At 40.8% G+C, this 25,342-nt stretch overlaps 1 protein-coding gene across 1 annotated transcript; it reads right to left on the reverse strand.

Moving 5' to 3' along the window:
* Window positions 1-263: 263 nt before the first annotated feature.
* Window positions 264-25,010, reverse strand: LOC307031311 (serine/threonine-protein phosphatase PP1-beta catalytic subunit). The gene is made up of 8 exons (XM_079668300.1): window positions 24,855-25,010; window positions 7,732-7,863; window positions 6,737-6,967; window positions 4,209-4,313; window positions 3,942-4,013; window positions 2,214-2,365; window positions 1,680-1,814; window positions 264-785 (listed from the first exon to the last, which is right to left on the reverse strand). The coding sequence occupies exons 1-8, from the start codon at window positions 24,904-24,906 to the stop codon at window positions 681-683; spliced, it is 984 nt and encodes a 327-aa protein (XP_079524426.1). The 5' UTR covers window positions 24,907-25,010; the 3' UTR covers window positions 264-680.
* Between the last annotated feature and the right edge of the window lie 332 nt (window positions 25,011-25,342).

Here is a 25,342-nt window from a genome sequence, read left to right on the forward strand (position 1 = left end):
TATCAGACATATGGGCACAAAAGTACATTTAAAATTAAGTGTAGTCAAAGTAATTTTTTGTTGCCAATTAAAATAATCCAAAATCAACCATTAGCCTGAATAAAAGGATCTGGATTTGTACAGCTGCCACAGATTTACTTGGCAAACAAATATGTATCTTCTTTGCTTCCTTGTGCTATTTGCATTTCATGTGTCACGTTTCAGTTTTCAAATGAGCTCCCTGGACAAGTGATTTAACTGGAATAACCACACAGAACATGGAGAAGTATTCATTTCCTGTATTATTTATTGAAAACCCAGCAGTCGTCATTAATACCTGTTGTGTCCGGGGGGGGGGGGGGGTTAACTAGTTGTCATTCTGTTGTCAAGAAGGAAAAAAAGCAAAAGTCAAAAACACTCCGATATGCTACTGAATGAAACCCCTGTATTGTTCCTTTTAAACACTTGTTTTAAAAAAATGTTACGCAGATGAGAATAAAAAGCTTTGAGGAAGAAGAAGAGAGTGACAGCAGCTCAGCTCAGTGACAGGGAGGTCAGGAAGAAATGAAGATGAAAGACAGGTTGGGGTGTCTTTTGAAATAGTTGTGTTCGGTTTCCCTCTGCCAAGTGTTGCTTTGACTTCTTTTGTGTTGTGGAAAGCCAACAGGAGACAATCTTTGACATTCATGTCTCTCTCTTCTTCATCGTTTCTTTGGAGGTTGGGCTGTGCGAGGAGGAGTGATGGGCCGACCCGAGTTCATCCCTCCATACTGGTACTTGGCTTTCTTCTCAGATGGCTTTAGGATCTAGGATAAGACACAGGAAATATTTGAACTCGCAGAGAAACGATCTGTTTTTCAAATGCTTCACAATCCAGGCTCAGGATTGTGTCCTGTCCTGAGTAGGAAATCACTCCCAAGTGTCCAACACTTCTCAAAGTGAATCAATTTTGGGGCCTACAAGTATTTTTTTTCATTTTGGAGTTTTAACCATAAGTATTGTACTTTGCTACAGTTGCGTGATTACAAGTCTTTTTAAAGAACTCACAAAAAACTAAAGAAATTCAGTCAAATAAATCAGACTTAAAGAAGCTGATGGTGCGTTCATGAATGCGGGAGGGCAGAGCTCCAGAGAGGTGACGCTCTGACTATAAAGAAGGCTACACAATACAATGTAGTGTGTAGCCTTCTTTAATGTAACAGGAGTGGCAGTATACCAGATACCATCGCAAAACACATGTTCTGTTGAAATAACACTGTTTCATTTGTGTTTACTGCACATGGATTACAGATATTCTCTTACTCATTTCATCCTGCTATTAGTAAACTTGCACTTTACTATCATTTTTTTTTATTAGGAAAACTCTCCAATTGTGTGCTGAGACGGTGTATAGGAAAAGGTGTTAATAATTCTATGGAATTGTTTTCACAAAAGGAAAACAAGGATATGTTTGTTGTTTTTGAACTAATGTGTGGCCCTATATTTTACTACTTTATTTTTGGCTCTTTATAATAAAAGTGCAGTTTGAGAGAATAAGATTGTCATCTCGTTATTAATTTTGGCAACACATATTTGCATTTACATACAGATAACCTTGGTAAGTTACCCAGGTTTGTACCCATACTAAGTGATAAGTTATGCCGTTTCCCTGCATGCTAACTAGAGCACAGCCATGTCGGCACTTTGCGGTGACGTCCTACCTGGAAGGAGCACATCAGGGTTTCGTCCACGCTCATCATGCCGCCGGCGTTGTCGAACTCTCCGCAGTAGTTGGGAGCCGAGAACAGAGTCACCAGCTGCCGCTTGGCGAAGAACTCATAACCGTCTTCTACCACCTGGGGGCGCCAGACACAGAGTGAGTCATTGGAGAGCAGATCATAGACATCTGATATGGACAGCAGCAGATCATGCCAATATGTAAACTGTAAATAGAACGTGTTGAACAACGAGGAAGCCTAAAAATATCATTACCTGTCCTGGAATCCATTTCTATTTATATAAATGGATAAATGATAAGGGGACGTGGGTGGAAATGGAGTATTCCATTTTAATCGTCACACACCACCACAAAGAGAAAGTTAGTCTCTGTATTTAGGCCCCTTAATAGTACCCAGAAAGTGAACTGGCATTTCTCAAACCACCAGTCCACTCTCCATACTTGGTCCGTTCTGGGATTTGAACCCGTGACCCTCTGTTTCCCAAGCCAAGTCTCAAGAACTGAGCTTCTGCCGTACCTGGTGGGCTCTGCAGATGAGGTCCAGGTCGTGGCGGTTCAGGAACTTGCTGACCACATCAGCTCCGAACGTGAAGGAGACGCCGCGGTCGTTTTCCCCCCAGCCCTGGACGTCCTTATCGGGGTCCGACCACAGCAGATCACACAGGAGGCCTGGCAGGAAGAGAAGACAGGATATAAACTACAAAACAACATCTGAGGAGGTCTTAACCGCTGCATTTAGGCAAGACAATTAGACCTGGTCCACTCACAACAATGTGCTCTGCTGTTCCAAACTGCTTAAGGTTAATGTTATGTTAGATTTACATTACGTCTGGTATTAAAACATCAAGGCTGCCCATGTATATACACACACACACACATTCTTCACCTCCACTCTGAGTCTGTCTGAAGACCATAAGAGGGTCTGAGAGCCCGAGGCTGCTAGGGTCTAACACTGGCGGCCTTATAAGGACAAGAACAACCCGCTCTAGTGAAGAGGGGCAAACACTCACTTCCACTTTTCTAGCACACATCCATCATCAGCAGAGGTTATTAGGGATGGAATCATGGCGTCCTCAATGTTATAAATAAGTATATTGCACAGGATGCGTGCGTGTTTCTCCTTAAATATCAGCAGATGTAAAAGTTCCTCACTTAAGATAAATAGTTTTTACCCAGAGGGCTAAAAGAGGACCGAACCTGCGTCACTGAGCATTTTGGACCAGTTAAGGCTGATTACTAAACCCTGAGAAGCTGGATAAATATTGCCCCAGGTTTGTTTTGACCCTTACCCTATCAAAATATGTAACATGGCAGGACAGGGTGATCATTCTTATCGCAAAGTCCACTAGTTATGGAACTCCTATTACAAGGTGTTCCCTATCCATCTGATGCATATATTTCTATTTCTAAATACAGCTAAAGATACAGCTAGTAAGTATAGCAGTATTTGTCGCAGCTGAATAGTTCTGCATTTAATTAGATGATAAAACCACAACAATTAAAAATATTTAAAGAATTAGTCGATCAACAGATTTTAGATGACTTGTTCAGGCATTTATTAGGCATAAAAGTCAAAGATTTAAAGTTATACAATCCTAATTGGGATAATTTGATGCTTTTTTTAGACGTCATTGTACACTGATTATCTTTGGATGTGATGGTCGGACAAAATTGTTTGTAAAGATGTCCACTGGGGATGGTGATGGGCATTTTACACTATTTTCTGATATTTTTTGGACCCAATTATTTATCTATAAAAATAGTTACCAGTTGAATGTGAATGGAATCATTGATAAATGCATGTCAACGTTAATGTGACAAAGAACATGTTTTGTTGAATTAGCATCAGTAGAGGAATACGTTATACTAGCAGTTTAAAAAAACTATTTTTCTTTAACTGGCTGTGTGTGTGTGTGTGTCCTAGCATTACTATACTTGTGGGGACCTAAATCTGTTTACACAGTCACGTGTGGGGACTGGCCTCCATTATGGGGACAAATTGGAGGTCCCCATGAGGGGAATCATTAATTTTAGGGTGAAGACTTGGTTAGGATTAGGGTTAGGGTTAGGGTTAGGCATGTGTTGGTTATGGTTAAGGTTAGGATAAGTCTCCAGGAAATGCATGGAAGTCAATGTAATGTCCCCTGAAGTGATGTATACATGGTGTGTGTGTGTGTGTGTGTGTGTGTGTGTGTGTGTGTGTGTGTGTGTGTGTGTGTGTGTGTGTGTGTGTGTGTGTTCCCACCTGTGTCGGGCACGTCTGTGGGTCTCATGATGCGTCTGATCTGCTCCATGGACTGCAGGTCTGGAGAGAGACCTGCACAGGACGAGACGACACAAACCGTCACATTCATCTCTCCATTAGTCTGCAGCAGGTATGAACCCATATCACTAACACTATTAACATGCTGCGACCCATTCACTTCACATCAGTCACACCAGAAGCTCCATTCTCGTTATATTTCCTCCTCCAGATGCTGCAAATATCAGAACTCATGTGCCGGTCTCGTACCTCCGTGACAGCAGAAAATCTTCTCGTCCACGATGGCGGCGATGGGCAGGCAGTTGAAGCAGTCGGTGAACGTCTTCCACAGCTTGATGTTGAATCTGCGTTTACCTGCAACACCAACAGGGAGGTGAGTCAGGAGGCAGAGAGCCACGTGAGGCTGTGAGAGAGGGGTTTACAGTTTTTCTCAATTGCTAAACCCACTGTTTAGAATCAAAATTCATTTCTTCAAAACAAGAACATAGCCATCTAAACAGAAACACACTTGCCATAACTCTGAATATCTTTTGCAAAATGCACTTACATGACCAAAACTGAAAATACTGGTCACAAAAAAGAATAAGTCGATCGAAACAGAACAAATTGTCCTCTAATGAGACAAATGTGTTTTCATAACTGAAACTCCGGTCACCATAATAACACATTCTACCATAACAATATACATTTCTTGCAAAGTGCTCTAAGGCACTCAAAACTAAAAATACCCCTTCCAAAACCAGATACCTTCTCCAAAAACAAACATTTGTCAGCTCATTAGAAGACTATTTGAACAGTCATTACTAAGTGGCACACTAAATACTGACTACAATCATCAATACACAAACCTCAAGCTATCGATATTGGAAACTGAACGGAAAACTGACAAGTTGGGAGAAACAAACTTACATATAGGAAAAACAGTGTGTTACTGTAACTATGTCATTGTTTTTATGTCTCATTTTCAGTAGAGCACCGTAACAGAAACAAAAGATGAATAGCAATACACTGGGAAAAAAATGATGTAAATCAGCAGTAAAGCAGAGAATGAGATCTATATAACTTTACTGATCTGCTCTTTGCCGTCTGTCTGGCCACATAGCCTCATCTACGTCACAGCGTATGTCTTCCCTTGCAAGGCAGCGTGGGAAATATCTCCTTGCGTGTCGACACCACCCTTGACAAACATCTTACTGAAGTGAGGGAGGTCTTTTATAGGATTCTCACTAATTACAATTACTATAGGAAATTCATTGATGTCAGCTGTGAGCAATTCATTTACATGGAAGTGAAGTACTCAATTCACCCCAATACAAAAAAAAACATTTCTCAATGTGCAAAAAGGAAAAGACCACAATTACTGACTTTAAAAATGTTGTATCAGCTATAGCTAATCCTCCCCATATGAACATCTCAAAGAGCTATGCAAGTCATATCAACACTATTATAGCTTTACCGGCACCATTTAAAAAAATATTTTAAGTACAGTCATGCAAATTCTATCATGTAAATGTTTTCAATGTAACATCATTACTGTAAGGTATACAGTACATTCCATGGAGTTACCTTTTTCAATGGGCTGATTGACTGATAACAAGTGTTCATATTTTGCACATCAAGTGTCAATTAGTGTAGCTATGGTCTAAGTTTATGAGGAAGTGTTATCCACTGTGAGAAGATATATTTTTGTTTTGTAGACATGAGTTACACAAAAGATTTTTGATCTTTGTGTAGAGAATTGTAACTTCAGTTAGAGAATTGTGTGATCTGTTTTGCAAAACACTGCTTAGCATCTGCATTTTGTGTGATATCAATGATAAATGGTATACTGTTGTAGAGAAATGGTTTTCTGTTTCGATGGCTGTGCTGTTGGTTTGATGAAAGGAATTTTGATTCTAAATAGTGGGTTTAGCGATTTAGAAAAACTGTAACACTGATCAAAGGGCCAAGTCCTGTTTCCCCCTGTTCCACACTCAAATCGAATCCATTGAGCAGGCCATGGATTTAGTGTATTCATCATTTACCTGATTAATTATAAACCAATTGTGACTTTTAATTAAAGGTGCGCTGATTATAGATTGGGTTATTTAGTCCTATATTCTTGAAAAATAGGAATTATAGATCGACAACTGTTATTATTGCACCATAATGAAAATACAAGTCTGTTTTGCTCCAATTTTAGAAAAAAAATACTGATGTAAACAAAGCTTTTAAGACTTTAAAGTACATTATATAACACATTTGACTTCTTACAAACTAATCCTTGTATCCGTAGTTCTGAGAGTTAAACGGTACTGTAAGATGTAAAAATACAAGACATTTTAGGAGCCATACAAAAAAAGTTGATGTTAAAAAGGGGATAGGGAGCGTGGGGATTCTAGCTTTTGCAGACCATTTGCATGCACTAACACCTATAGAACAAACTACAGGAGAGGGGAACACCCCAAAAACTTTTACACAAGTATCTCATTTCCGACATTTTAAGTTCCAAAAGTAACTATTTCATAACTTTGGAGAGCAGGTCAAACGGTAATCTTAACATGTTTTTTGTCATGATTATAATTAGGCTTATCACAAAGATATCACCAATTTAAAGCAAAACAAAGAATCCCATTTGTTAACCGTTTCACCCCCAACATGAGTTTATTCTAGGTTTGTCTGCCTGCTTCTATATTGCAACTACTGTTCTGGTCACAGGTGTGTTCCAACATCTGTCCCACAATAAGACTTGGGGAGGAAGTGAAAATGAAACCCTCTCTTTCCATGAGAGCACTCACACTCGTCGTAGAATCCGTAGATGCGGTTGATGGAGGCGCACTCGTGGTTGCCTCTGAGCAGGAAGAAGTTCTCGGGGTATTTGATCTTGTAGGCGAGCAGCAGGCAGATGGTCTCCAGAGACTGCTTCCCTCTGTCCACGTAGTCTCCCAGGAACAGGTAGTTGGCCTCTGGAGGGAAGCCGCCATACTCAAAGAGCCGGAGCAGGTCTGTGTACTGTCCGTGGATATCACCTGGGGAGGGGGAGGAGGCAGTGAGGGGGGAGGAAGGGGGAGCAGGTAATAGTCTAGTTTCCAGTCCCGTTGTGAACCCGGAAAGGTTGAGTAGCCCAAAGATTGATGTTAGTAAGGGTCCCCAGCACATAGAAACTGCCGGATGCTAACCTGCATATGTTCTGATTTCAGGATCCATAATGCATCATTTAAAACAGAAAGTGGCCACATCTGTACTCTGTGGGCTGATTTTGATTCATCTTCGGGCGATTTTGAAGATCTAGTTGACTCTGGATAATTTGGATAGGACAGATGGCTTATTTATTTGAAAAAGAACTGTCCACAGTAGAGGTAATCATTTTCATTTTGTGCTCACAAAATCCAATGGTGGCAACACTACTCATGGTAGTCAGAATCAGCCTGCCAGTTACCACTTATCTATTTTCTTGATAAAACTGCAATTTCTTATCCTGAAAATGTCAGATATGTATTCAGCATCCTCAATAACTCCCACAATCATTCAAGAATTGTCCAAATCAGCCAAGCCATTTTTTAAAATCTATTGTGTGCATAGGCTCTAATTCAATCTATTGCTAATTAACACAACGTACGCTAACTGTGCAAGTTTCCCAACATATGCAGGTTAGCATACAGCAGAGTCTATGTGCTGGGGACCCGTACTGTACATTTCTATCATAAAACGTTGGGGTACTCAACATTTCCGGGTTTAAAGTGCTATAAGACCATAATGAAACCCTAGAAGGAGAAACCTGGAGAATACTGACCACAGATTTTGAGCGGAGCCTCCAGCTCCAGCAGGATGGGCTGACTGAGGAAGATCTCCCGAGACTTGATGCACAAGCCGCGCACCTCGGCCTCTGACATCTGGACGATCTTCCCCGGACGACATCCTCGCACTGTGGAGGAGAAGGTTAATGATATGACTCTGTTGACCGCCGCATATCGCTCACATCGTCCCCGACACGATGAGTTTTGAAATGAACCTCAGACTAAATATGGGAGGCGGTGTTTAGGCAACAGGCGGAGGATGGAAATAGCTTGTGAAGGGACTGTTGATGTTTTTGGGGTTGCTTTGGAGAGGACTTCCTGTTGTGTAACAGGCAAAGAGAAAGGGGAAGCATGTAGATGCATGTTAGAGGAACAAGGGATGGGATCACTCTGCAGTAATGCATCAGATGTGGAGGATTTGGAAGACTTGATAAATGAACTCACTCCATTCATTCATCAATTAGTAATGTGGCCGTATGAGATGAATACACATACAACATTCTGCATCTATTTAAAAACTGAATTTTTCACGAAATCAAGTATTCTATCTTAAACTATTAACAGGATAACTAACTTTAAATATCTTTCCAAAATTATGTTTTCAATACCCTTACGACTTTTACACTGCTCCAATTTGTTTTATTTAGTCGGCATACAAATGATCAATATAATAACTTTGCCTAAAAAACTACAGGCCAAAATAAGCAGAATTTTCTAAATAAAAAGAAGTAAACAAGACTTTGAACACGAGAAGACAGTCGATACCTGGGACACACAAATACATGTTTCATGCAGTAGCCAGAAGGTAGCAAAGCTGATGAATTGCAGTCTGTTTTTAGGCAAAAAGACAACATCTTTTCTGGTTTCAGATTATTTTGGTTATTGGTTTTGCAAAAAATATTAATAATAATGATACTTTTAATTTATATAGCGCTTTTCTAAGTACTCAAAGTTTCTGTACAAAGGCGCAGGTAAAAATAAACATTTTAAAGTAACCTCGGGCTTTATTCAATTATAGCTGCCTTTCTGACGTATGATCGAATAAATTAAATAATTGATCTCCCCAGAAAATAATAATGATCAGCTCTAGATTAAATATAAAAACGCTTAACAGTATGTCTGAACTATATTCCTGCACTCACTAGCCTCTGGAAATCTGTTGATGTCCATAAAAACTATTAATGATGGCTACTGTATTGAAACTGATCAATGTAAACCAGCACTGCGTCCCTGCAGCTTCCAAGTTTCTACTGACCCTGCATTAGATGAACAGTCTTGGGGAGTAACAGATTGCATGTAACGGATTACATACTCAGGATACAAAAAAAAAGGTAACTGTATTCCCTTACAGTTACATCAAAAAAGCATGTAATCAGATTACTGTTACATTTCCAAAAATTGGAGATTACACTAGAAAACATCTTATGGTATTTATTTTCTCTTGGATTTATTTACATTGCGTTCACATTGAAGCAATCCAAAAGTGAAGTACGGGAAGTAATCAAGTGACATTACTTTTATATATATATCTATACTTACTGATTACAGTTTTACAGGTAACTAGTTATTGTAACATATTACATTACTGAAGTAACCCTCCCCCCAGTGTCACACTGCCCTGCTGGAGTGAGAGCTGACTAAGATGTCAGATGACACCCAAGCAGCGTGATATAAATCCTAACGGGCGCCAATGGCACTTAATGAGTAAATCAAACTGACAGGATGAGAGCAGTGTGTTTAAAGGAGAAGAGAGAGTGTGTGTTCTGAGATTCCCACAGGTTCTAAAGGTGCTTTAAATCCAGTGTTAAAGGACAACAGTGTGTGTGTGTGTGTGTGTGTGTGTGTGTGTGTGTGTGTGTGTGTGTGTGTGTGTGTGTGTGTGTGTGTGTGTGTGTGTGTGTGTGTGTGTGTGTGTGTGTGTGTGTGTGTGTGTGTGTGTGTGTACATGTACAACATGACCCCACTAAATCTGCCTGGAGACCTTTCCGTCTCCTCCACTGCAGCCCCCGGTCACGCCCCACCTGCACATTAGGGGCTATATTTAGACCGTGCAAAAGGTAGGATTTCTAGGGGGGAATAAACAAAAACATGAATCAAGATTCAAATTCATGCCGCAAAAAACCTCTGACTCATTGTGCCCTTAAAATAAAAACACCTTAATGTACAGCTATCCTACACTGAGCACAATACACAGGCGCGTGCGTGTGTCCAGTGAAAAGTGACTGTCGAGGGGGTTTCACACCCCTCGCTCTCAGCTTCAGTTCTGTGCTGGCTCAGCTGACAGGCCTAATCACACACACACACACACACACACACACACACACACACACACACACACACACACACACACACACACACACACACACACACACACACACACACACACACACACACACACACACACACACACACACACACACACACACACACACACACACACACACACACACACACACACACACACACACACACACACACACACACACACACACACACACACACACACACACACACACACACACACACACACGACTGGGAGGATCCCTTTTCATCATATGGTTAAGTAAAGGCAACGCGGGGAAAACACACACAATCACAGTGACCTTGACTTCAGATCGTACCACTACAAGGCATCTGGGGGAGGTATGCCAGCATCCTTTACTCTGACACCACCGCACTGCAGCTTCCCCAGCGTAGAGAAACAGGGGGAGCGAGAGATACCGTGCAGAAAAAATAAAAAAGGAACGAGATGGTGGTACCCAACGACTGATCACCATGGCAACGAGGCAAGACCAATTTCCAGCCTGGAAGGTGTGTCGGTGAGCGACGAGGCTGTTACTGCTAAGGGGGCGGGGGGGTAATTACCAACCCACGCCCTGCATACTAACATTACAACTGTGATTACAGGAGGCGTGCACAGAAATCAGGTTTCAATCAGATTCCCTGCAATATGTTGCATTTCTATTGTTAAAAATAACTTTCAAAAGTGAGATAACAAGTGTCTCAGAAACATTCCATCCCGCCTCCTGCTCTACACAAACACTGAACAGGAGTGACAGCAACACGTAGCAACTGGCTAGCTAGTGGAGCTAGCTAACTGCTAAGGTTGGGTTCAAATAGATATTATTGGAATATCCGAAGTATTCTATAATAATTCAAGGTTTGTGTACACTTTCGGATGCGTTTTTGAGGTGACGTGCAACAACATTAACATGAACCTTTCTGTTGGTCGCTTGTTAGCAGACCCTTCACATGATGGCAGAGCGAACAGGTACAGGCAGGGCCCATAGTGATAGCCCTATAGTTTAAATCTACTACCCACAAATACAAATAAACATGGGTTATTATTATTTTATTTTTTTTAAATGGTAAATGTATTTAGGAACATATCAATGTGATTTTAAGTGGGGGTGGACCTCAAATTCTCTAGGGGGGTCCGGGGGCATGCTCCCCCGGTAAGATTTTTTTTTTTAAATGTTGGAGTTAAATGCATCAATCTGGGAAAATAAAGAGACTAGATCTATGGGAACACCTATATGAAACAGAACTGTATACATTTCAATAATCATAAAATCAGGACCATAACCAATAACATATCCAATATGAAAAAACACTGACACCCTCAAATGGAAATATGTGTTTACATAAATGGTGACCAAACCGTTGGAGACCCACTGAGAACTTACACTAAGTTAACTATCTAAACACTCAAGAGTCCTTAACCTCACCTGAGCTGAGGTTATCCCGAGCTTGAATGACACACAGAGACCAATCAAGGGCTTTCATTTATGATCTGTATGACAGTGGCCATTTCGGCAGGCCACATCATGTAGACAGCCAGTCACCATGTGTGAGGCAGGCCACTTAACAGGCCAGGCCATCGGGAAACCGCCCGGTCCTCCTGATGGCCAGTCCGGGACTGGTTACAGGAGGCGTAGAGCGAGGGATCATTGTCCACAAGTTAATCGATCGCAGATGGCGTCATGTTTGCAGACGAATAAAAGAAAAAAAGAAAAGAAAATTATTAAAAGAAAATACTAAATGGGTCGCGAAATATACTTGGGCGGCCGTTAATATACCTGGGCGGCCCGCCCAAGTATAGTCTATGTGTGGGAAACCCTGATTATTGTTACTTTAGGTAGTAATATTATATAATATATTATCTCTAAAAAAGCAGTTTTACAATCCAATGGTGAAGTCGTTTTAAATACATAAAATACAGAAGCTTTTCTATATTAGATTCCATGAATTATTGACTGACTGCCACAGTGTGTTTGAGTCCAATTCTCCTGAAATCAAGCCCCAAGGCATACTGCAAACCCAATACAAGCTGAAAGACTCGCTCATAGACACACAACCCAAACAGATGCACAGCGTTCATCACCTAGTGTCCCTGCTCTCTCCGTCCCTGGGTAAAACAGCTGTTCTGCCTCACTTCCTGTCAGCCATGTCTTGATGTTCCACTAGCGTTTCCCAGCTGGTTCTTCGGGAGATTAGTGAAAATCTTTGAGAAGGCTCTCTATGTCCTGGATAAGATCTCCTAATTTGGTCAGGTGCATGTTTCGGTCTGCCTCAGCTTTTAGTTTAAGTTTGAACACCCTCTGACCTCTTCAGATTGAACTCTGTGCCCTCCCTCTAGCTAGATCTCTGTATCTTTGTTTCTCTAGGCCTCCTTTCCTCCCTCCCTCACCCCTCGTTTCCTCCTCATCTATTTATCCTTAAGTTTCATTCTTGGCTGCGGCTGAACTCCTGGGTCACGGTCTTCCTCTGCAGAGCCTTGTGAACTCTGCTGACGTCAGAGGGCAGTTCGGCCTTGAACCCCTCCCCAAGTGAGTTTTTAAATTCCTCCCAGATCACAGACCCCTCAGAGCCAAACCCCTCAGGCTCCAGGGACTCTCAGTGCCGCCTGTGATACACATTGGTTAGGCCATCTGCAAGACGCATCAGAATCTAACCAGTTTGAAAATATTTTTATGAGAATGAATGTTGGTTCTGGTCTTTAGGACTGTGACTAACATGATACCTCACTAGGAAAGCATGCACAAGGAAACTATAACATGTTATCAGATCTAAAGCTGAGACAAACATTAAAACTACCATAAATCATTGGGATTATATTTGGCCTAAGCTGTTAAGCCCCAAGCCTGTTTTTCAGGTTTCAGGCTCGAAAATGAAATTTCCAGAACAAACGACAATAACTTCCTTTCTAAAAGGGGAACATTTATAATCTTTTTTCTCAAAGTAATGATAAACCTGTGAGTTGGATGTAGACGAGTCAGAATCAATATAGATGTTTTTTATTTTAAAGAAAATTCAGAATGAACATAGTAAAAAACTGTAAATTATAGTGTCTGTCCAAAAATTATTTTTTACTTATAGTGAAAACCACCCTTGAATGATGGGATGGTAGACTAAAAGCTTTAGGAATCCAAACTATAACATATAATAAGTACCCTGTATCAAGATTGATGCAAAACAAGTGACATTTGACCTTTTTAGAGAGGTTTAGCAAAATAAACTCCACCTCTGGGGTCATTTGGGTGGAAATGGGCGTTTTTGCCATTTCTCTGGAAACCATTGATCGATTTTGATGATTGACATCTCTTTTTAACCGTTAGAGCCAATAGAATTGAAGGGGAATTTCCACATACACACAAACGTTGCCATTGAGAAGTGGGGGCTATGCGCACGCAGTTTGCCCAAAACGAAAGCTGCCTTACGCTCTGAAATCTGAAAACTAGTTTTATTGCTGATGGATTCTCATAAATCATTTCAAAGTGACACAGACACATTGGATGAACCTATGGATTAACCTTCAGCAGCGTTTTTATGGTTTTAATGCCATTGAAGACAACTTTTGATCAGACAACGACACAGGTAAGACATATTGCCGTGTTTGCTACCTAATGCCACGTGTTGTGATGTCTGTTTTTGTTTATAATGTCGCGAGTTATGACCATGGAGTGATGCTATAGATACCTATCGATTCTGTCTACTCCCACGATGCTAATCGATATGTTGGCTGTGCAGTTACGATAAGTAATAAGGGTGTTATACCGTGTTTTCTGTGCTAACGGCGTTAGCATCTTTTCGCTCAGGGCTAATTCAGAGGCTCAGCGTTAGCCTTGTGTTTTTCTTTGCTAAAAATGGGTCATATCATCAGTTAGCCGAGTTTCTTCCCGTTACATGGATATGAAACATTCATAGTTTATTAAATATTAAGAAGCCCTCAGACGCTGTTTCCTGCAGATGATGCGTTTTTTCTCCCGCCGGCGGGCGCATGGGGTTCAACAGGTTAATTTAGGTTAATACGAAAAACTATCAAACTTATGCAAGTTACAACAACTGAAATAGGGGAAAAAACTTATGATTTAATTCCTGGCTTGATCAGTTTACTATTTAGTTCGCTGCATTTGTTTCCGACTTGTTGGATCCAATCATTTCCAACAACTTGAGCCGATGTAAATTCCAAAAAGTCCAAATTGAATGGAAAAATATGTTTTTTATCCCAAAAATATTGTGCATTAATCCATATTTAAAAAAACAAAATGTAGGTTGACGATTGGTAGCGTCATTCGAAAACTTCAATAGAAGCTTCGAATAAATAAAAAAATTACATTCGGTACAGCCCTAGCAAACTATGAAATAAAATAAAAAGCAGCGACATTGGAAAATGTGGAGTCAAAAATATTTCGGCTTTAAAAAATGACAAATAATTTATTATCACATATAAATTCTGTGAGATGACTTATCGTTTCAATTCTGAAAGAAAGAAAATACTTAATAAGGTGATTTAATATTCCAGGGAAGCAGTAATAGCCTGTTATTCCAGTCTTGACACGCACTAACGCCTATCACTACTCAATGATCTGCCTTACACTGGTTGATCTTTCTGGGTAATAACAGCCAGAGTTCCGCGAATTAAAGTCCAGGCTTTGTCAAATAATTTCTATATTAATTCAGTCGATATTTGGCAGGATCTTGGTTACTGCCCAACCCACCATGGTGCTGCATGTTGAACCACACCAGAGCTGTTGCAGCACAAACCATGACACTCTCTGAATACACAAACTAACCAAACCTATGTTGGAGGAGTCCCTTCTTGCTCATGGGTCAACAAGGTCAACTATTTTCCATGTGTTTAAAAGAGCAGAGTTCACTTGTGTATTAGAGCTAAACACAGAGGGAGAGCGACACATAAGTGAATTGCAGACAGATTGCGTCTTGAAGGCATTACCATATATGGGCGCTACTGTATGGAGGAAGGAGGAAGTGAGCTCGTCGGTCAGGACAAAGAGGGAGCCCTGCAAGGCTCTGCTGCTGTCTGGGAGATAAAGAACAGGACTAGCCAGGCGGCTCGGGGCTCCATCCGCAACAATGTAACAGCTGCTCTGCTGAAGAGCTGGAAGACCATTCCCACTTTAACAGGTCTAACACAGTGTTGTGTTTTTGAGGCTTCACTTATAAGGCGAAATGTAACGCAAAGGCTAACTTATCCAAAATTGTGCAACCTTTAAATGTGTTATTACTATAATAAGGAACTAGTAGTAAGAATTGGGGGTCACTTCCATCTTATCAAACATTCCCACAACATAGACCTCACCACCTTAGCTGTTAGTTTTGGATCACCCAAACTGCCCACTGGCCAAAGTCCACATGAAAACCCCAAAACACCATTAATGCAATGGGCATTAATGGTGTTTTGGGGTTTTCATCTGGACTTTTTTGGAGAATCTTCAAAAACGGTGCTTGTGTCGGCAGGATTTTAGTTTTGACAACAAAGAACGATTACTCCAATGTCTTCACCAGATAACTGCATTGAGATTTTTAGCCAAAAACAGCTCCCCGCTGAACCTGGAAACAGGGTTGAGGAGATTAACCTGTTAAGCCCAAGCCTGTTTTTCAGGTTTCAGGCTCGAAAATCAAATTCCCAGAACAAATGATAATAACTTCCCTTCTAAAAAGAGGTAAATTAATCCTCCTTTTTCTCAAAGCAATGATAAACCTGTTGGATGTAGAAAAGTCAAAATCAATATAGATTTTTTTATTTTAAAGTAAATTCAGATTGAACATAGTAAAACAAATTAAATTATAGTGTCCGTCCAAACATAAACCATTACTTATAGTGAAAACCACTCTTGAATGATGGGATAGTAGGCTAAAAGCTTTAGGAATCCAAACTATAACATATAATAAGTACCCTGTATCAAGATTGATGCAAAACAAGTGACATTTGACCTTTTTAGAGAGGTTTAGCAAAACAAAACAAAAAACTCCATCTCTGGGGTAATTTGGGTGGAAATGGGTGTATCTGCCGTTTCTCTGGAACCCATTGGTCGATTTGATGATTGTCATCTCTTTTGAACCGTTAGAGCCAATAGAATCGAAGGGGAATTTCCACATACACACACGTTACCATTGAGAAGTGAGAACTATGCACACGCAGTTTGCCCAAAGCGAAACCTATTTTACGCTCTGAAATCTGAAAACTGAAAACTAGGTTTATTGCAGATGGATTCTCAGAAATCATTTCAAAGTGACACAGACACATTGGATTAACCTATGGATTAACCTATGGATTAACCTTCAGCAGCGGTTTTCTCGTTTTAATGCCATTGAAGACAACTTTTGATCAGAAAACAACAAAAGTAAGACATATTGCCGTGTTGGCTACCTAATGCTACGTGGTGAGATGTCATTGTTAGCTTCTCATGTCGCGAGTTCGGATCGGTCAGTAACGATACTAATCCCTGTCAAATCTGTGGAATCTCAGCTTGCTAATCGATATCTTGTTTTTGCAATTACGTTAAGTAATAAGGGTATTTTATCGTGAGTTCTGTGCTAAGTGTGTTAGCATCTTTTCGCTCAGGGCTAATTCAGAGCCTTTGTTATTACCCTTATGTTTTGTTTTTGCTAAAAATGGTTAATAGTGGGTATGACACGTTAATAGGTTTTTAAATGTTAAGAAACCCTCAGACGCTGTTTCTTGCAGATGTTGCGATTTCCCCCCCTGTGGGAATGGGGGCTTAGCAGGTTAAAGAAACTGATTATGTAAGATACAAGACCAAAACAAAGAGCAAAAAAAGGTTAAAATGCTAAGTCGAGCTCAAGCGAACTGTAGAGTCAGAGGCGCCCCAAGACACTCCGGGGGCCCCAACCAGAAGGGACATGACACCTCTGACAGCACCCCCCCCCCCCCGGAGCGGAGCAGCGAAACTGAAATTAGGAAGCAGCTTTTGACGGTGCGCTATGCATGTCGTTGCAGTAAATTAAAAGATGATTCATGTTGTCTTAATCTACCTTCTTTGGGGCCCCAAGCAGTTGCCTGCGCCCCTGGTCAGAGGAAGTCTCTGTAGTTTTGGTCAACTTTCACAAAACATGTAGCCATTTTTATCATTGTTGATATAAAAATATTGCTTAGTGCTGCTTAATACTACTTAAAAACGAAAAATTCTGAAACACTAACTTCCTCTAATTCCCGGGCAAAAATATGCAAAGAACTTCTAATGGGCCGAGCAGAGCCTTGAATTTTAAGCAGGCATGACTTGCATGTTTTGGCCATTGCTGCGCCAATAAAATGCCCCGTCAGTCCTTTTTTAAGCTCTCCACCTCCACTCTCTATTCTTTCCAACTGGGTACCAAGCCAGCAGCTCCCACCAACTCCTCCATCTAACCCTCTCCCACACAGGGCCGATGGAAAACACTGACCCCTCAGTGAACAAGAGACACAAAGCAACTCTGGCTGGAGAGCGAATCTTGAGGCAGAAATCCCGACTGCGATGGCATTTCTGTGCGGGCTTCACATTTTCAGAGGCCGTTTTGTTCGCCTTTAAGTGCCACGGCTGAATGGCGTTCTTTGTGGGGGCAAAAGAAAGGATGAAATTGAGAGGAGAGCGAAATAAACAGAGAGTGGGAGAGATGGAGAGGAGAAAATGAAAGAAAAGTAGGGAGAAAGTGAAGCTTGAGTGGGGAGTCTGAGAAGGCGGAGGAGTGAATAGAAGGAGGGAGGGTAAGTTGGAAAGCCTCGCCGGGCAGCTGAAAGCCCGGGTGAGCTCTGTGCCACGTTTGGTGCCAGGGGCCGAACGCTCCCCGCCACACAGGCTCCTCCATTGTTGTTTCCATAACAGAATGCCACGCCAGCAGCCTGAGCACCACGCAACGCAGCAGCAGTGCTCCACGTCCGGAGAAAACAAGGAGGGTGACACCGACGTACAATGCATTGTGAAAAATCAGAATGCTTGATTTGTTGTTAAACTCTCTCAGTTCAGCCGGGCAGAAAAGATCCTAAAAGTGGCATCAGGCTGAAGAGAAAGTTGAGAATTCCTGACCAATCAGAAGCATGAACATAGTATTTGGAAAACATTATTGTGCATTTTATGATACTGAAAGACTATTTCGTATTTGAGAGAAATAACTCTTACAGATGAAAAGTTGAATTCATAACACTACTAAAGCCATACAAGTTATGCTGTGACCAGCAGCTTATGATAGCTGTTGCTAACAATATTTAGCTACACATTGCTGTATCTGTTGATGACTTTTGCTTTTCCAATGCATTTAAGCATAGCGGATTTGCAGCAACATTTGAGGTGCAAATGTTTTAAGATCTTGCATTAAATGCTAAAACATATTTTCATACGAATTGTAAAAGAATAATATTGTCATGCACAATTGTTGAGTTGCATGTCAAACATCCTCATACTATACTGCTGGCTCTCAGGTTCAATTTATGTGAGGAATAATTATCTTTTTTTTCATTTAAGGACATTTTAAATGTGCAGGTATACAGTTTTTGGTAGTTTTTTAAAAAATGATTGAGAATGACTTACACAATAATATCTGGTTATTTTCTGGTTATTTTTCTATTTTTCAGTTGGTGCTAATAGATGATTTCAATATAAAATTAATGAAAAGGGCAGATTTCCCCAAAAAACTCTGCAGCTCAGCAGTCAGTAATAATAATAATAATAATAATAAGTTTCATTTATAAACGCACCTCATATCTGAGTTCAGATCCCGAAGTGGTACAAGCATTTAGCATGGAGCAAAATAGTGACAATTCCATTCCAGGAAATAAACAGCCCATAAACAGAAATGCCCTTTTGAGAGACGTTATGTTCCCATACAGGGTCACAACTTGGCTGACATCTTTGCTCATAAACCAAAATGACAAAATGGCTCTTAAATGCAACTTTCCGTCCTGCCTCCCCCCCCCGCTCTGGCTGGCTGATGGATGGGGCCGTGGTGTTGATTGTGCTGCGTAAAGCCTACGGCCACCTGTGCTGGCATGCCAGACAGAGGGCCTGTTGTGGGGAAGGCTGGGCCAGCGTGGGTTTAGCATGTTGGGAAGGCTGTAATGGCTGCACATAATCATGCAGCACTAGTAAACACTAATAAGGGGGGGAGGGAGGGGCCTGTTTGTGGAGAGATCAACAAACAGAAACACACATGGAAGCAGATTTCACATAACTGTATTATAGGTTAGTTGAAAGCAATAATATTAAGTTGAACCTAATCTTTTTTATTTAAACTTCATATTATTGCTTTCAACTAACCTAATACAGTTATGTGAACTCTGTTGACATAATACATTTAATTAAAGTTAACGTTTCCATTTGTTCAGTGTGCTGAGGCTGTGCAACACCGTCGGCTCAAATGCTGTGTGACCAACTGTAGGGATTCTGCTGAGGAATCTGAAATCTGCAACTGAGATTTGTAGTAAAACAACAGATGACTGGTTGGTTTCCACGATGCCATGCAACACTGTGTAATGTGTCAGTAATGATTCTCACCGCAGCAACAGGTCATTACACCCCAGTGATTACAACAATTAGGTAGTGTAGGTTTTTCTAAATTAGCTGCACACACTCAATGATGCAGTCATTAATACCGCTGCATTGGGATTGGCCAGTACTTTAGCAATATTGCAGGGTGTAAAGTAAACAAATGTATGGGCTCCTTGCGCCCAAATTGGTTGACATGAAACCAGTAAACAACAGGTAAGCAGTGAGTGGAACTTCGCCAAAAGTCCGATGTTTGTTTGACATCTCGGCATCTGTTTTGCAAGAAACGCCAAAGCAGGAATACTGTCAAGATCAACAAACGTTAGGCTCCATGGTGCTCGTTTTGTGTTTTCAGGTCGATGCTAAAAAAAAGCATTGTTTTTACATTTTCCATGCCATATTTCTGGACCAATAAGAAACAATTTCCAGCTCTGATACCTCATACACACACCATAGGAAATATATATTTTTAATCCGGTCTGCGATAACTGGCCAATTTAAATACAAAATAAACCAAATGGATTAATTCCACTCTAATTTGATGACTATGGCATGAGAGGAATGGGTACCAGTGACATGACTGAACAAGTGTGGCCACACTGACTGCATGATATCCACATACAGACAGAAACACACACACATATGAATGCCATTTTATTAAATACAGACAAATGGTGATGGTAAATTAATCCATACACCATTGTGTTGCTTACCTTTCAACTGTGACTCACTAGCCTGGTCATAAGACAGCAGGTGCTAAGTCATTGTATTCAGAGTGACGAATGAAACCAGAGAGGCCAGAAAGCTTCACTGTGCGGTCACTCATTCTAAACCATGTTGTCAGATGATCAGGGTTAGCCTGTCAGCTATACGCCTGACAACCCCTAAAAACATCTGATGGAGGACATACATTGTCCATACATTACTCCAATTCAATCGATACTTGAGTTTATGACCACATATCCTGTAAAAGCAAGAAAAATAATGACATTCAAATTATTATAATTTGCTAAGGGTTTAGTGCTAATTTACTAATTTTAGCTTGCTAGCATCCTAGATTTAAATGCTGGTCAACATTACTTGTGCAGCAGGCAAATTAGCTTGCCGACAATAGCATTTAGCTAAAACCCAAAGCTAACTCAGCTGCTAGCATGTCTTTAGATTCTTATTTAATTTAAGACACTATTGTCACGCCTATGTGAGCATATATCATAAACATGTTTGATGGAATTGTATGGAAGTTTAATTATTTGTATTTGTTTTCAATAAGGCTTAAATACTTCTTTACCTCATCAATGTTCAAAATGAATAAACATTGCAGGATTAGTCAATTCTACTGTATTGCGGCTTTTTACACTCTCCCCCTGTGTGTGTCACCAAAAGGGTAAGTTAATTTCTACCAGGGGCAGCTGTTCCTGTTGACATAGTAATAGGAGATCAGAGAGCTCTCTCTCTCTCTGTGTGTGTGTGTGTGTGTGTGTGTGTGTGTGTGTGTGTGTGTGTGTGTGTGTGTGTGTGTGTGTGTGTGTGTGTGTGTGTGTGTGTGTGTGTGTGTGTGTGTGTGTGTGTGTGTGTGTGTGTGTGTGTGTGTGTGTGTGTGTGTGTGTGTGTGTGTGTGTGTGTGTGTGTGTGTGTGTGTGTGTGTGTGTGTGTGTGTGTGTGTGTGTGTGTGTGTGTGTGTGTGTGTGTGTGTGTGTGTGTGTCCCGACTGGCACCAGAGGAAAAAGTGGGGGATCAACCTCCTATTAAAGTGGATAAGGGGAACCTTCTGAGCTCCTTGAACTGAGTGCCAGAAGAAATACATTTAGTAAAGGTCTTAATGAAAAGCAGGCTGTAAATGTAATCTGTTTAAAAGATATAAAGGATTTCATCAGTGTCTGTGAGACAGTGTGTTGTTGAAAGGTCAATTTAAAAAAAAAAAAACCTTAGGAAGACAAACTGATAAACGGCGGACAGTTTAACAGTACTTCTGCCTGTGTGGTCTCCTAGTGTTGGACATGATTAGTTTGGCTTTGTTTTGTACACTTGTCTAATGTGAGAAACCTGTTGAACATGTCAACTTGAGATTTTGTAAACTGTGCAGCCATTTTTTACTGCTTCCTGAGATCCTATAGACAACAAGCGAATTCAAAAGAATGGAAAATATATAATCTGCTTATAAAAATGAAAACATTTTGCGGTCAAACTCTCCAGTACAGATTTTGCTTTTTGCCACTACAACCTTTTATTTGAGTTAGCCTTCACATATTGCTGCTTTAGACGGGAAGAGAAAGTGACGGAAAGAAGATGGATGTTGGATATATTCTCAGCTCACATCTGGAAGCCTTTAGGGCCAGATCCCTCCAATTTCCTCTACTGAGGTTTCCTAGTTGCTGCAAAAAAAGCAAATGCAGCAAACTAGCTACAGTATAGCCTTTCCCAGCTGACAACACAGGCTCACATTGCAGTTAATGTACAGCTGACACACAACAAACACTATTATGTAATCAGTCAGTCCAAATCAATCAAGATGATTAGGTGGTACTGATCCACATTGTTCATTTCATTTGTATCTGCCAGCATGTGTGTGTGGTTTTCAGAATCTGTAGTGCACGGGAGGCGTGTGGCGCAGTGGATAGAGCCTTGGTTTTGGGATCAGGGGGTCACAGGTTCAAACCTGTCGTTGTGTCCCTGAGACACTTCACCCCAAATTGCTCCTGTGGGGATTGTCCACAGTATTGAGTATGTAAGTCACTTTGGATAAAAGCATCTAACAAGTAACATGTAATGTAATGTAATAATGTAACATATTTCACATAAATGTATTAGGTTAGTTAGAAGCAAAAATAGTCTACTCTGTAGTTATGTTTTAACCAGTTGTTCTATATTCACCTTGCAGATGCAACTATGTGGCTTGTATCCTGGATTATATGTTTACATCATGGATGTTTAAAGTTCATATTTGTCTAATATTAGTTTACTTTTCATTAATGAAGTATGACGCTGCACTGTCAGTAGACTAGTCTCTGTTTGTGATTGGTCAAATGTAGCTAACCCCGCCCCCTTTCACGTGAACCTCTGGCTTGATTTATCGAGTTGTTAACCAGCGTCGTAGGACCGCTTAGCGAGATCTCGTTTGTTAGGGTTAGTTAAGATAACTCAAACATATCCAGGGTATGTTGAACTGGCTTCGTAGTGCACAGGGCACAAGTGGCTGCATAGCAGCGCTAATGGAAAAGACACAAACATTATATTTTTATTTTACCAGGATGCAGTGACAAAAATATTTGGGAAGGCTTAGCCTTCCCTAGCCTACAGTACCCGCCGCCCCTGACACAGAGGGACACTGTCTCTGTGTTCTGTCGACAACAAAAGGCGAGAGGACAGTCAGACGGATTTCAATATACAGGATCCCTTAGCCCTTTCACACCAACGCGGTTCTAGCTCCGTGCTTGCGCTCTTCTAGTTCGGAACCGGTTCTTCTTTTCAACCCCCGTTTTGTTCACACCGCCCAGAGCCCGACTGGTGCTCCTGCGGCTGCGTCATGACGTCAACGTTTACGTCGGATCACGTTTCTCCCCAACGCTGCTCACAACAACAACAATGGGGGACTGCGTCGGGTCGATGATTGTGTTGCTTTTAATCGTACGAAGCCAGATTACATTAAATAACTTCTGTGTGAGTGCCGTGGTTCATTGTTTATTAATGTGTTTCAGCAGCATTTACTGACCGCTGCAGTGCTGCCCGCGGTTTGGCATCACAACGCTGCTTTGAAAGTTTCTTTGGTATAAAATGGGTGATGTTAGCATAGCAACCGAAGCTAAACTGACTATCTTGACTACTTGTTGCTTTCCTATTGTGGCATAAGCCGTTTTCTACAGGCACATTTTACCGGCGTATTTTTCTTTTTGATTCTACTTGTGATAGTCAGACATGACAACCTGTACAGCCCATGTATTGATTCCATCCGATAGCTGCTATAATACAAAACAAAACGAAAGAATAATCGATTAATATTCGCCAGGGCTGTCCGATTTTCGAATTTGATCATGGTCAGTTTCTGGCATCCCTAGCAAGAACCGGTTTTCGGGGGAAAGAGCCGGCTCCGCTGCCGTGTGAACAGGAAAAACCGGTGCTTATCAGGCTCTAGCTCCGAACCGGCTCTGGAACCGGGTTGGTGTGAAAGGGGCATTGGCGATGCTAAGAATCCACTGACACCCAACACATAGCAGTGTTGTAGGAGCAACAATGCTTTCTTCGAAAGTACTGAAGTTACTTTAGTGCAGTCTCATACAATACTAACTGTCCCACCCAAGGAGACAGCAACTCATTAGAGGCACTTATTGTCATTCACAGCTAATCTGGAAAAGATTTTATTTTATTATCTTTTAATTCAGGAAGATAAGGCTTGGGATAATCTGCTGCATTCATGTTAAAACATGTGAAGGATAACAGCTTAATACATACTCTTGTGTGTTTAACAGAAACTGTTTAAGACAGTGTTATGTTCGCATGTGAAACTTTCAAAAAATAGGCATTGGGATTACAAAATACTTGGGAGTCACAGACTAAGTTCATGTTGTAATGCTTACAGGGTACACACTCTGAAGGTCTATTTATAATGGAATATCATCAAGTCCTTGTGTAAACATTGCCATTCAGCAACATTCCCATATAAACACCACAGCCCTGTGACGTGCATTCTTTGAAGCTGACAAACCCTCCAGCCAAATCCCATTTGAAACTTGACATTTTTACTTATGACTGCGGCAAACAATATATATACATAGTAAAGCCAATATGTTAAGTATCTTTAGAAAACATGCAATTGTGCTGGAAGTTTCGGCATACTTTATTTACCAAGCTGCAGTTTGTGTTAAAAAAAACATTCAACTTAAAGTACAGATATCTATTGCAGGCTCCCGCCCACCACAGTGTATATTGTTGTGAAAAGCTTGTGGAAATACAAGTAGAGCCAGGATATTTTAGTAGAAGCTTCTAAGAATCTAAGCTATGGTTTTATGCTGCATGTCAAAGTAATAAGAGTGTAAAATAAGTATTGCAACATTAATAAAGGCTAACATAATTTAGTTAGTTCTTTTTTTCTCCAATACTTGACCTGACCTGGAACTATAACTTTCTAACTATTCAATAGTTAACCAACACTCAACTTAATGTTTTAAAAGTATCACGTTCTGGTTATTATTTCTTAACTAGTCCTGTTTACTCCTCAAGCGGGATACTCCAGAGCGTTCCGTTTTTCTGTCGACTCGTGTCAAAACTAAACCCGAACAATACTCGAGCACTAAAGTCGTCAACAACTGGTAGATATGAATATAGTATGGTTGATAACTCACCCTCCAAGAGCCTGGAAATCAGCGAGTCGACGTCCAACTCCCCCTCCGCCATTTCTGTAGCAAACAGCTCTGCCCGCCGCAGTGTGGAGCAGGCAGAGGGGCAGGGCAGGCCACGCCTCCCACTCAGGGCTCCCGTTTAGGACTATTGTGCTACATTCAATGTGCCTTGGATACTCTAATTTCTACCTTAAAAAATAAAGTGGAGAGCTTTTAATTACTCGTTAAAGTTCTTTCAAGCATATTATTGTAACATTCAATATTGACACATAATTCGTATGTTTAATGGCAATTCCCACTTTCCAACAGTTGCCTAACTGAATGTTGTTGTATTGTTTTTTTTAACTTTTCATTGGGATTTCCGACAGTAGTTGAAGGCATCGATATATCCAGTTCCTTCGCAACAGGTCACTGTGATATTACAATGTAATACGAATAAAAAAGTAATACAATAATGTTTTAAAAAATATAAATGTAATAAACTAAGCTGA

The sequence above is a fragment of the Notothenia rossii genome, assembly GCF_949606895.1.
Source record: "Notothenia rossii genome assembly, chromosome: 3".
Taxonomy (NCBI): Eukaryota; Metazoa; Chordata; class Actinopteri; order Perciformes; family Nototheniidae; genus Notothenia; species Notothenia rossii.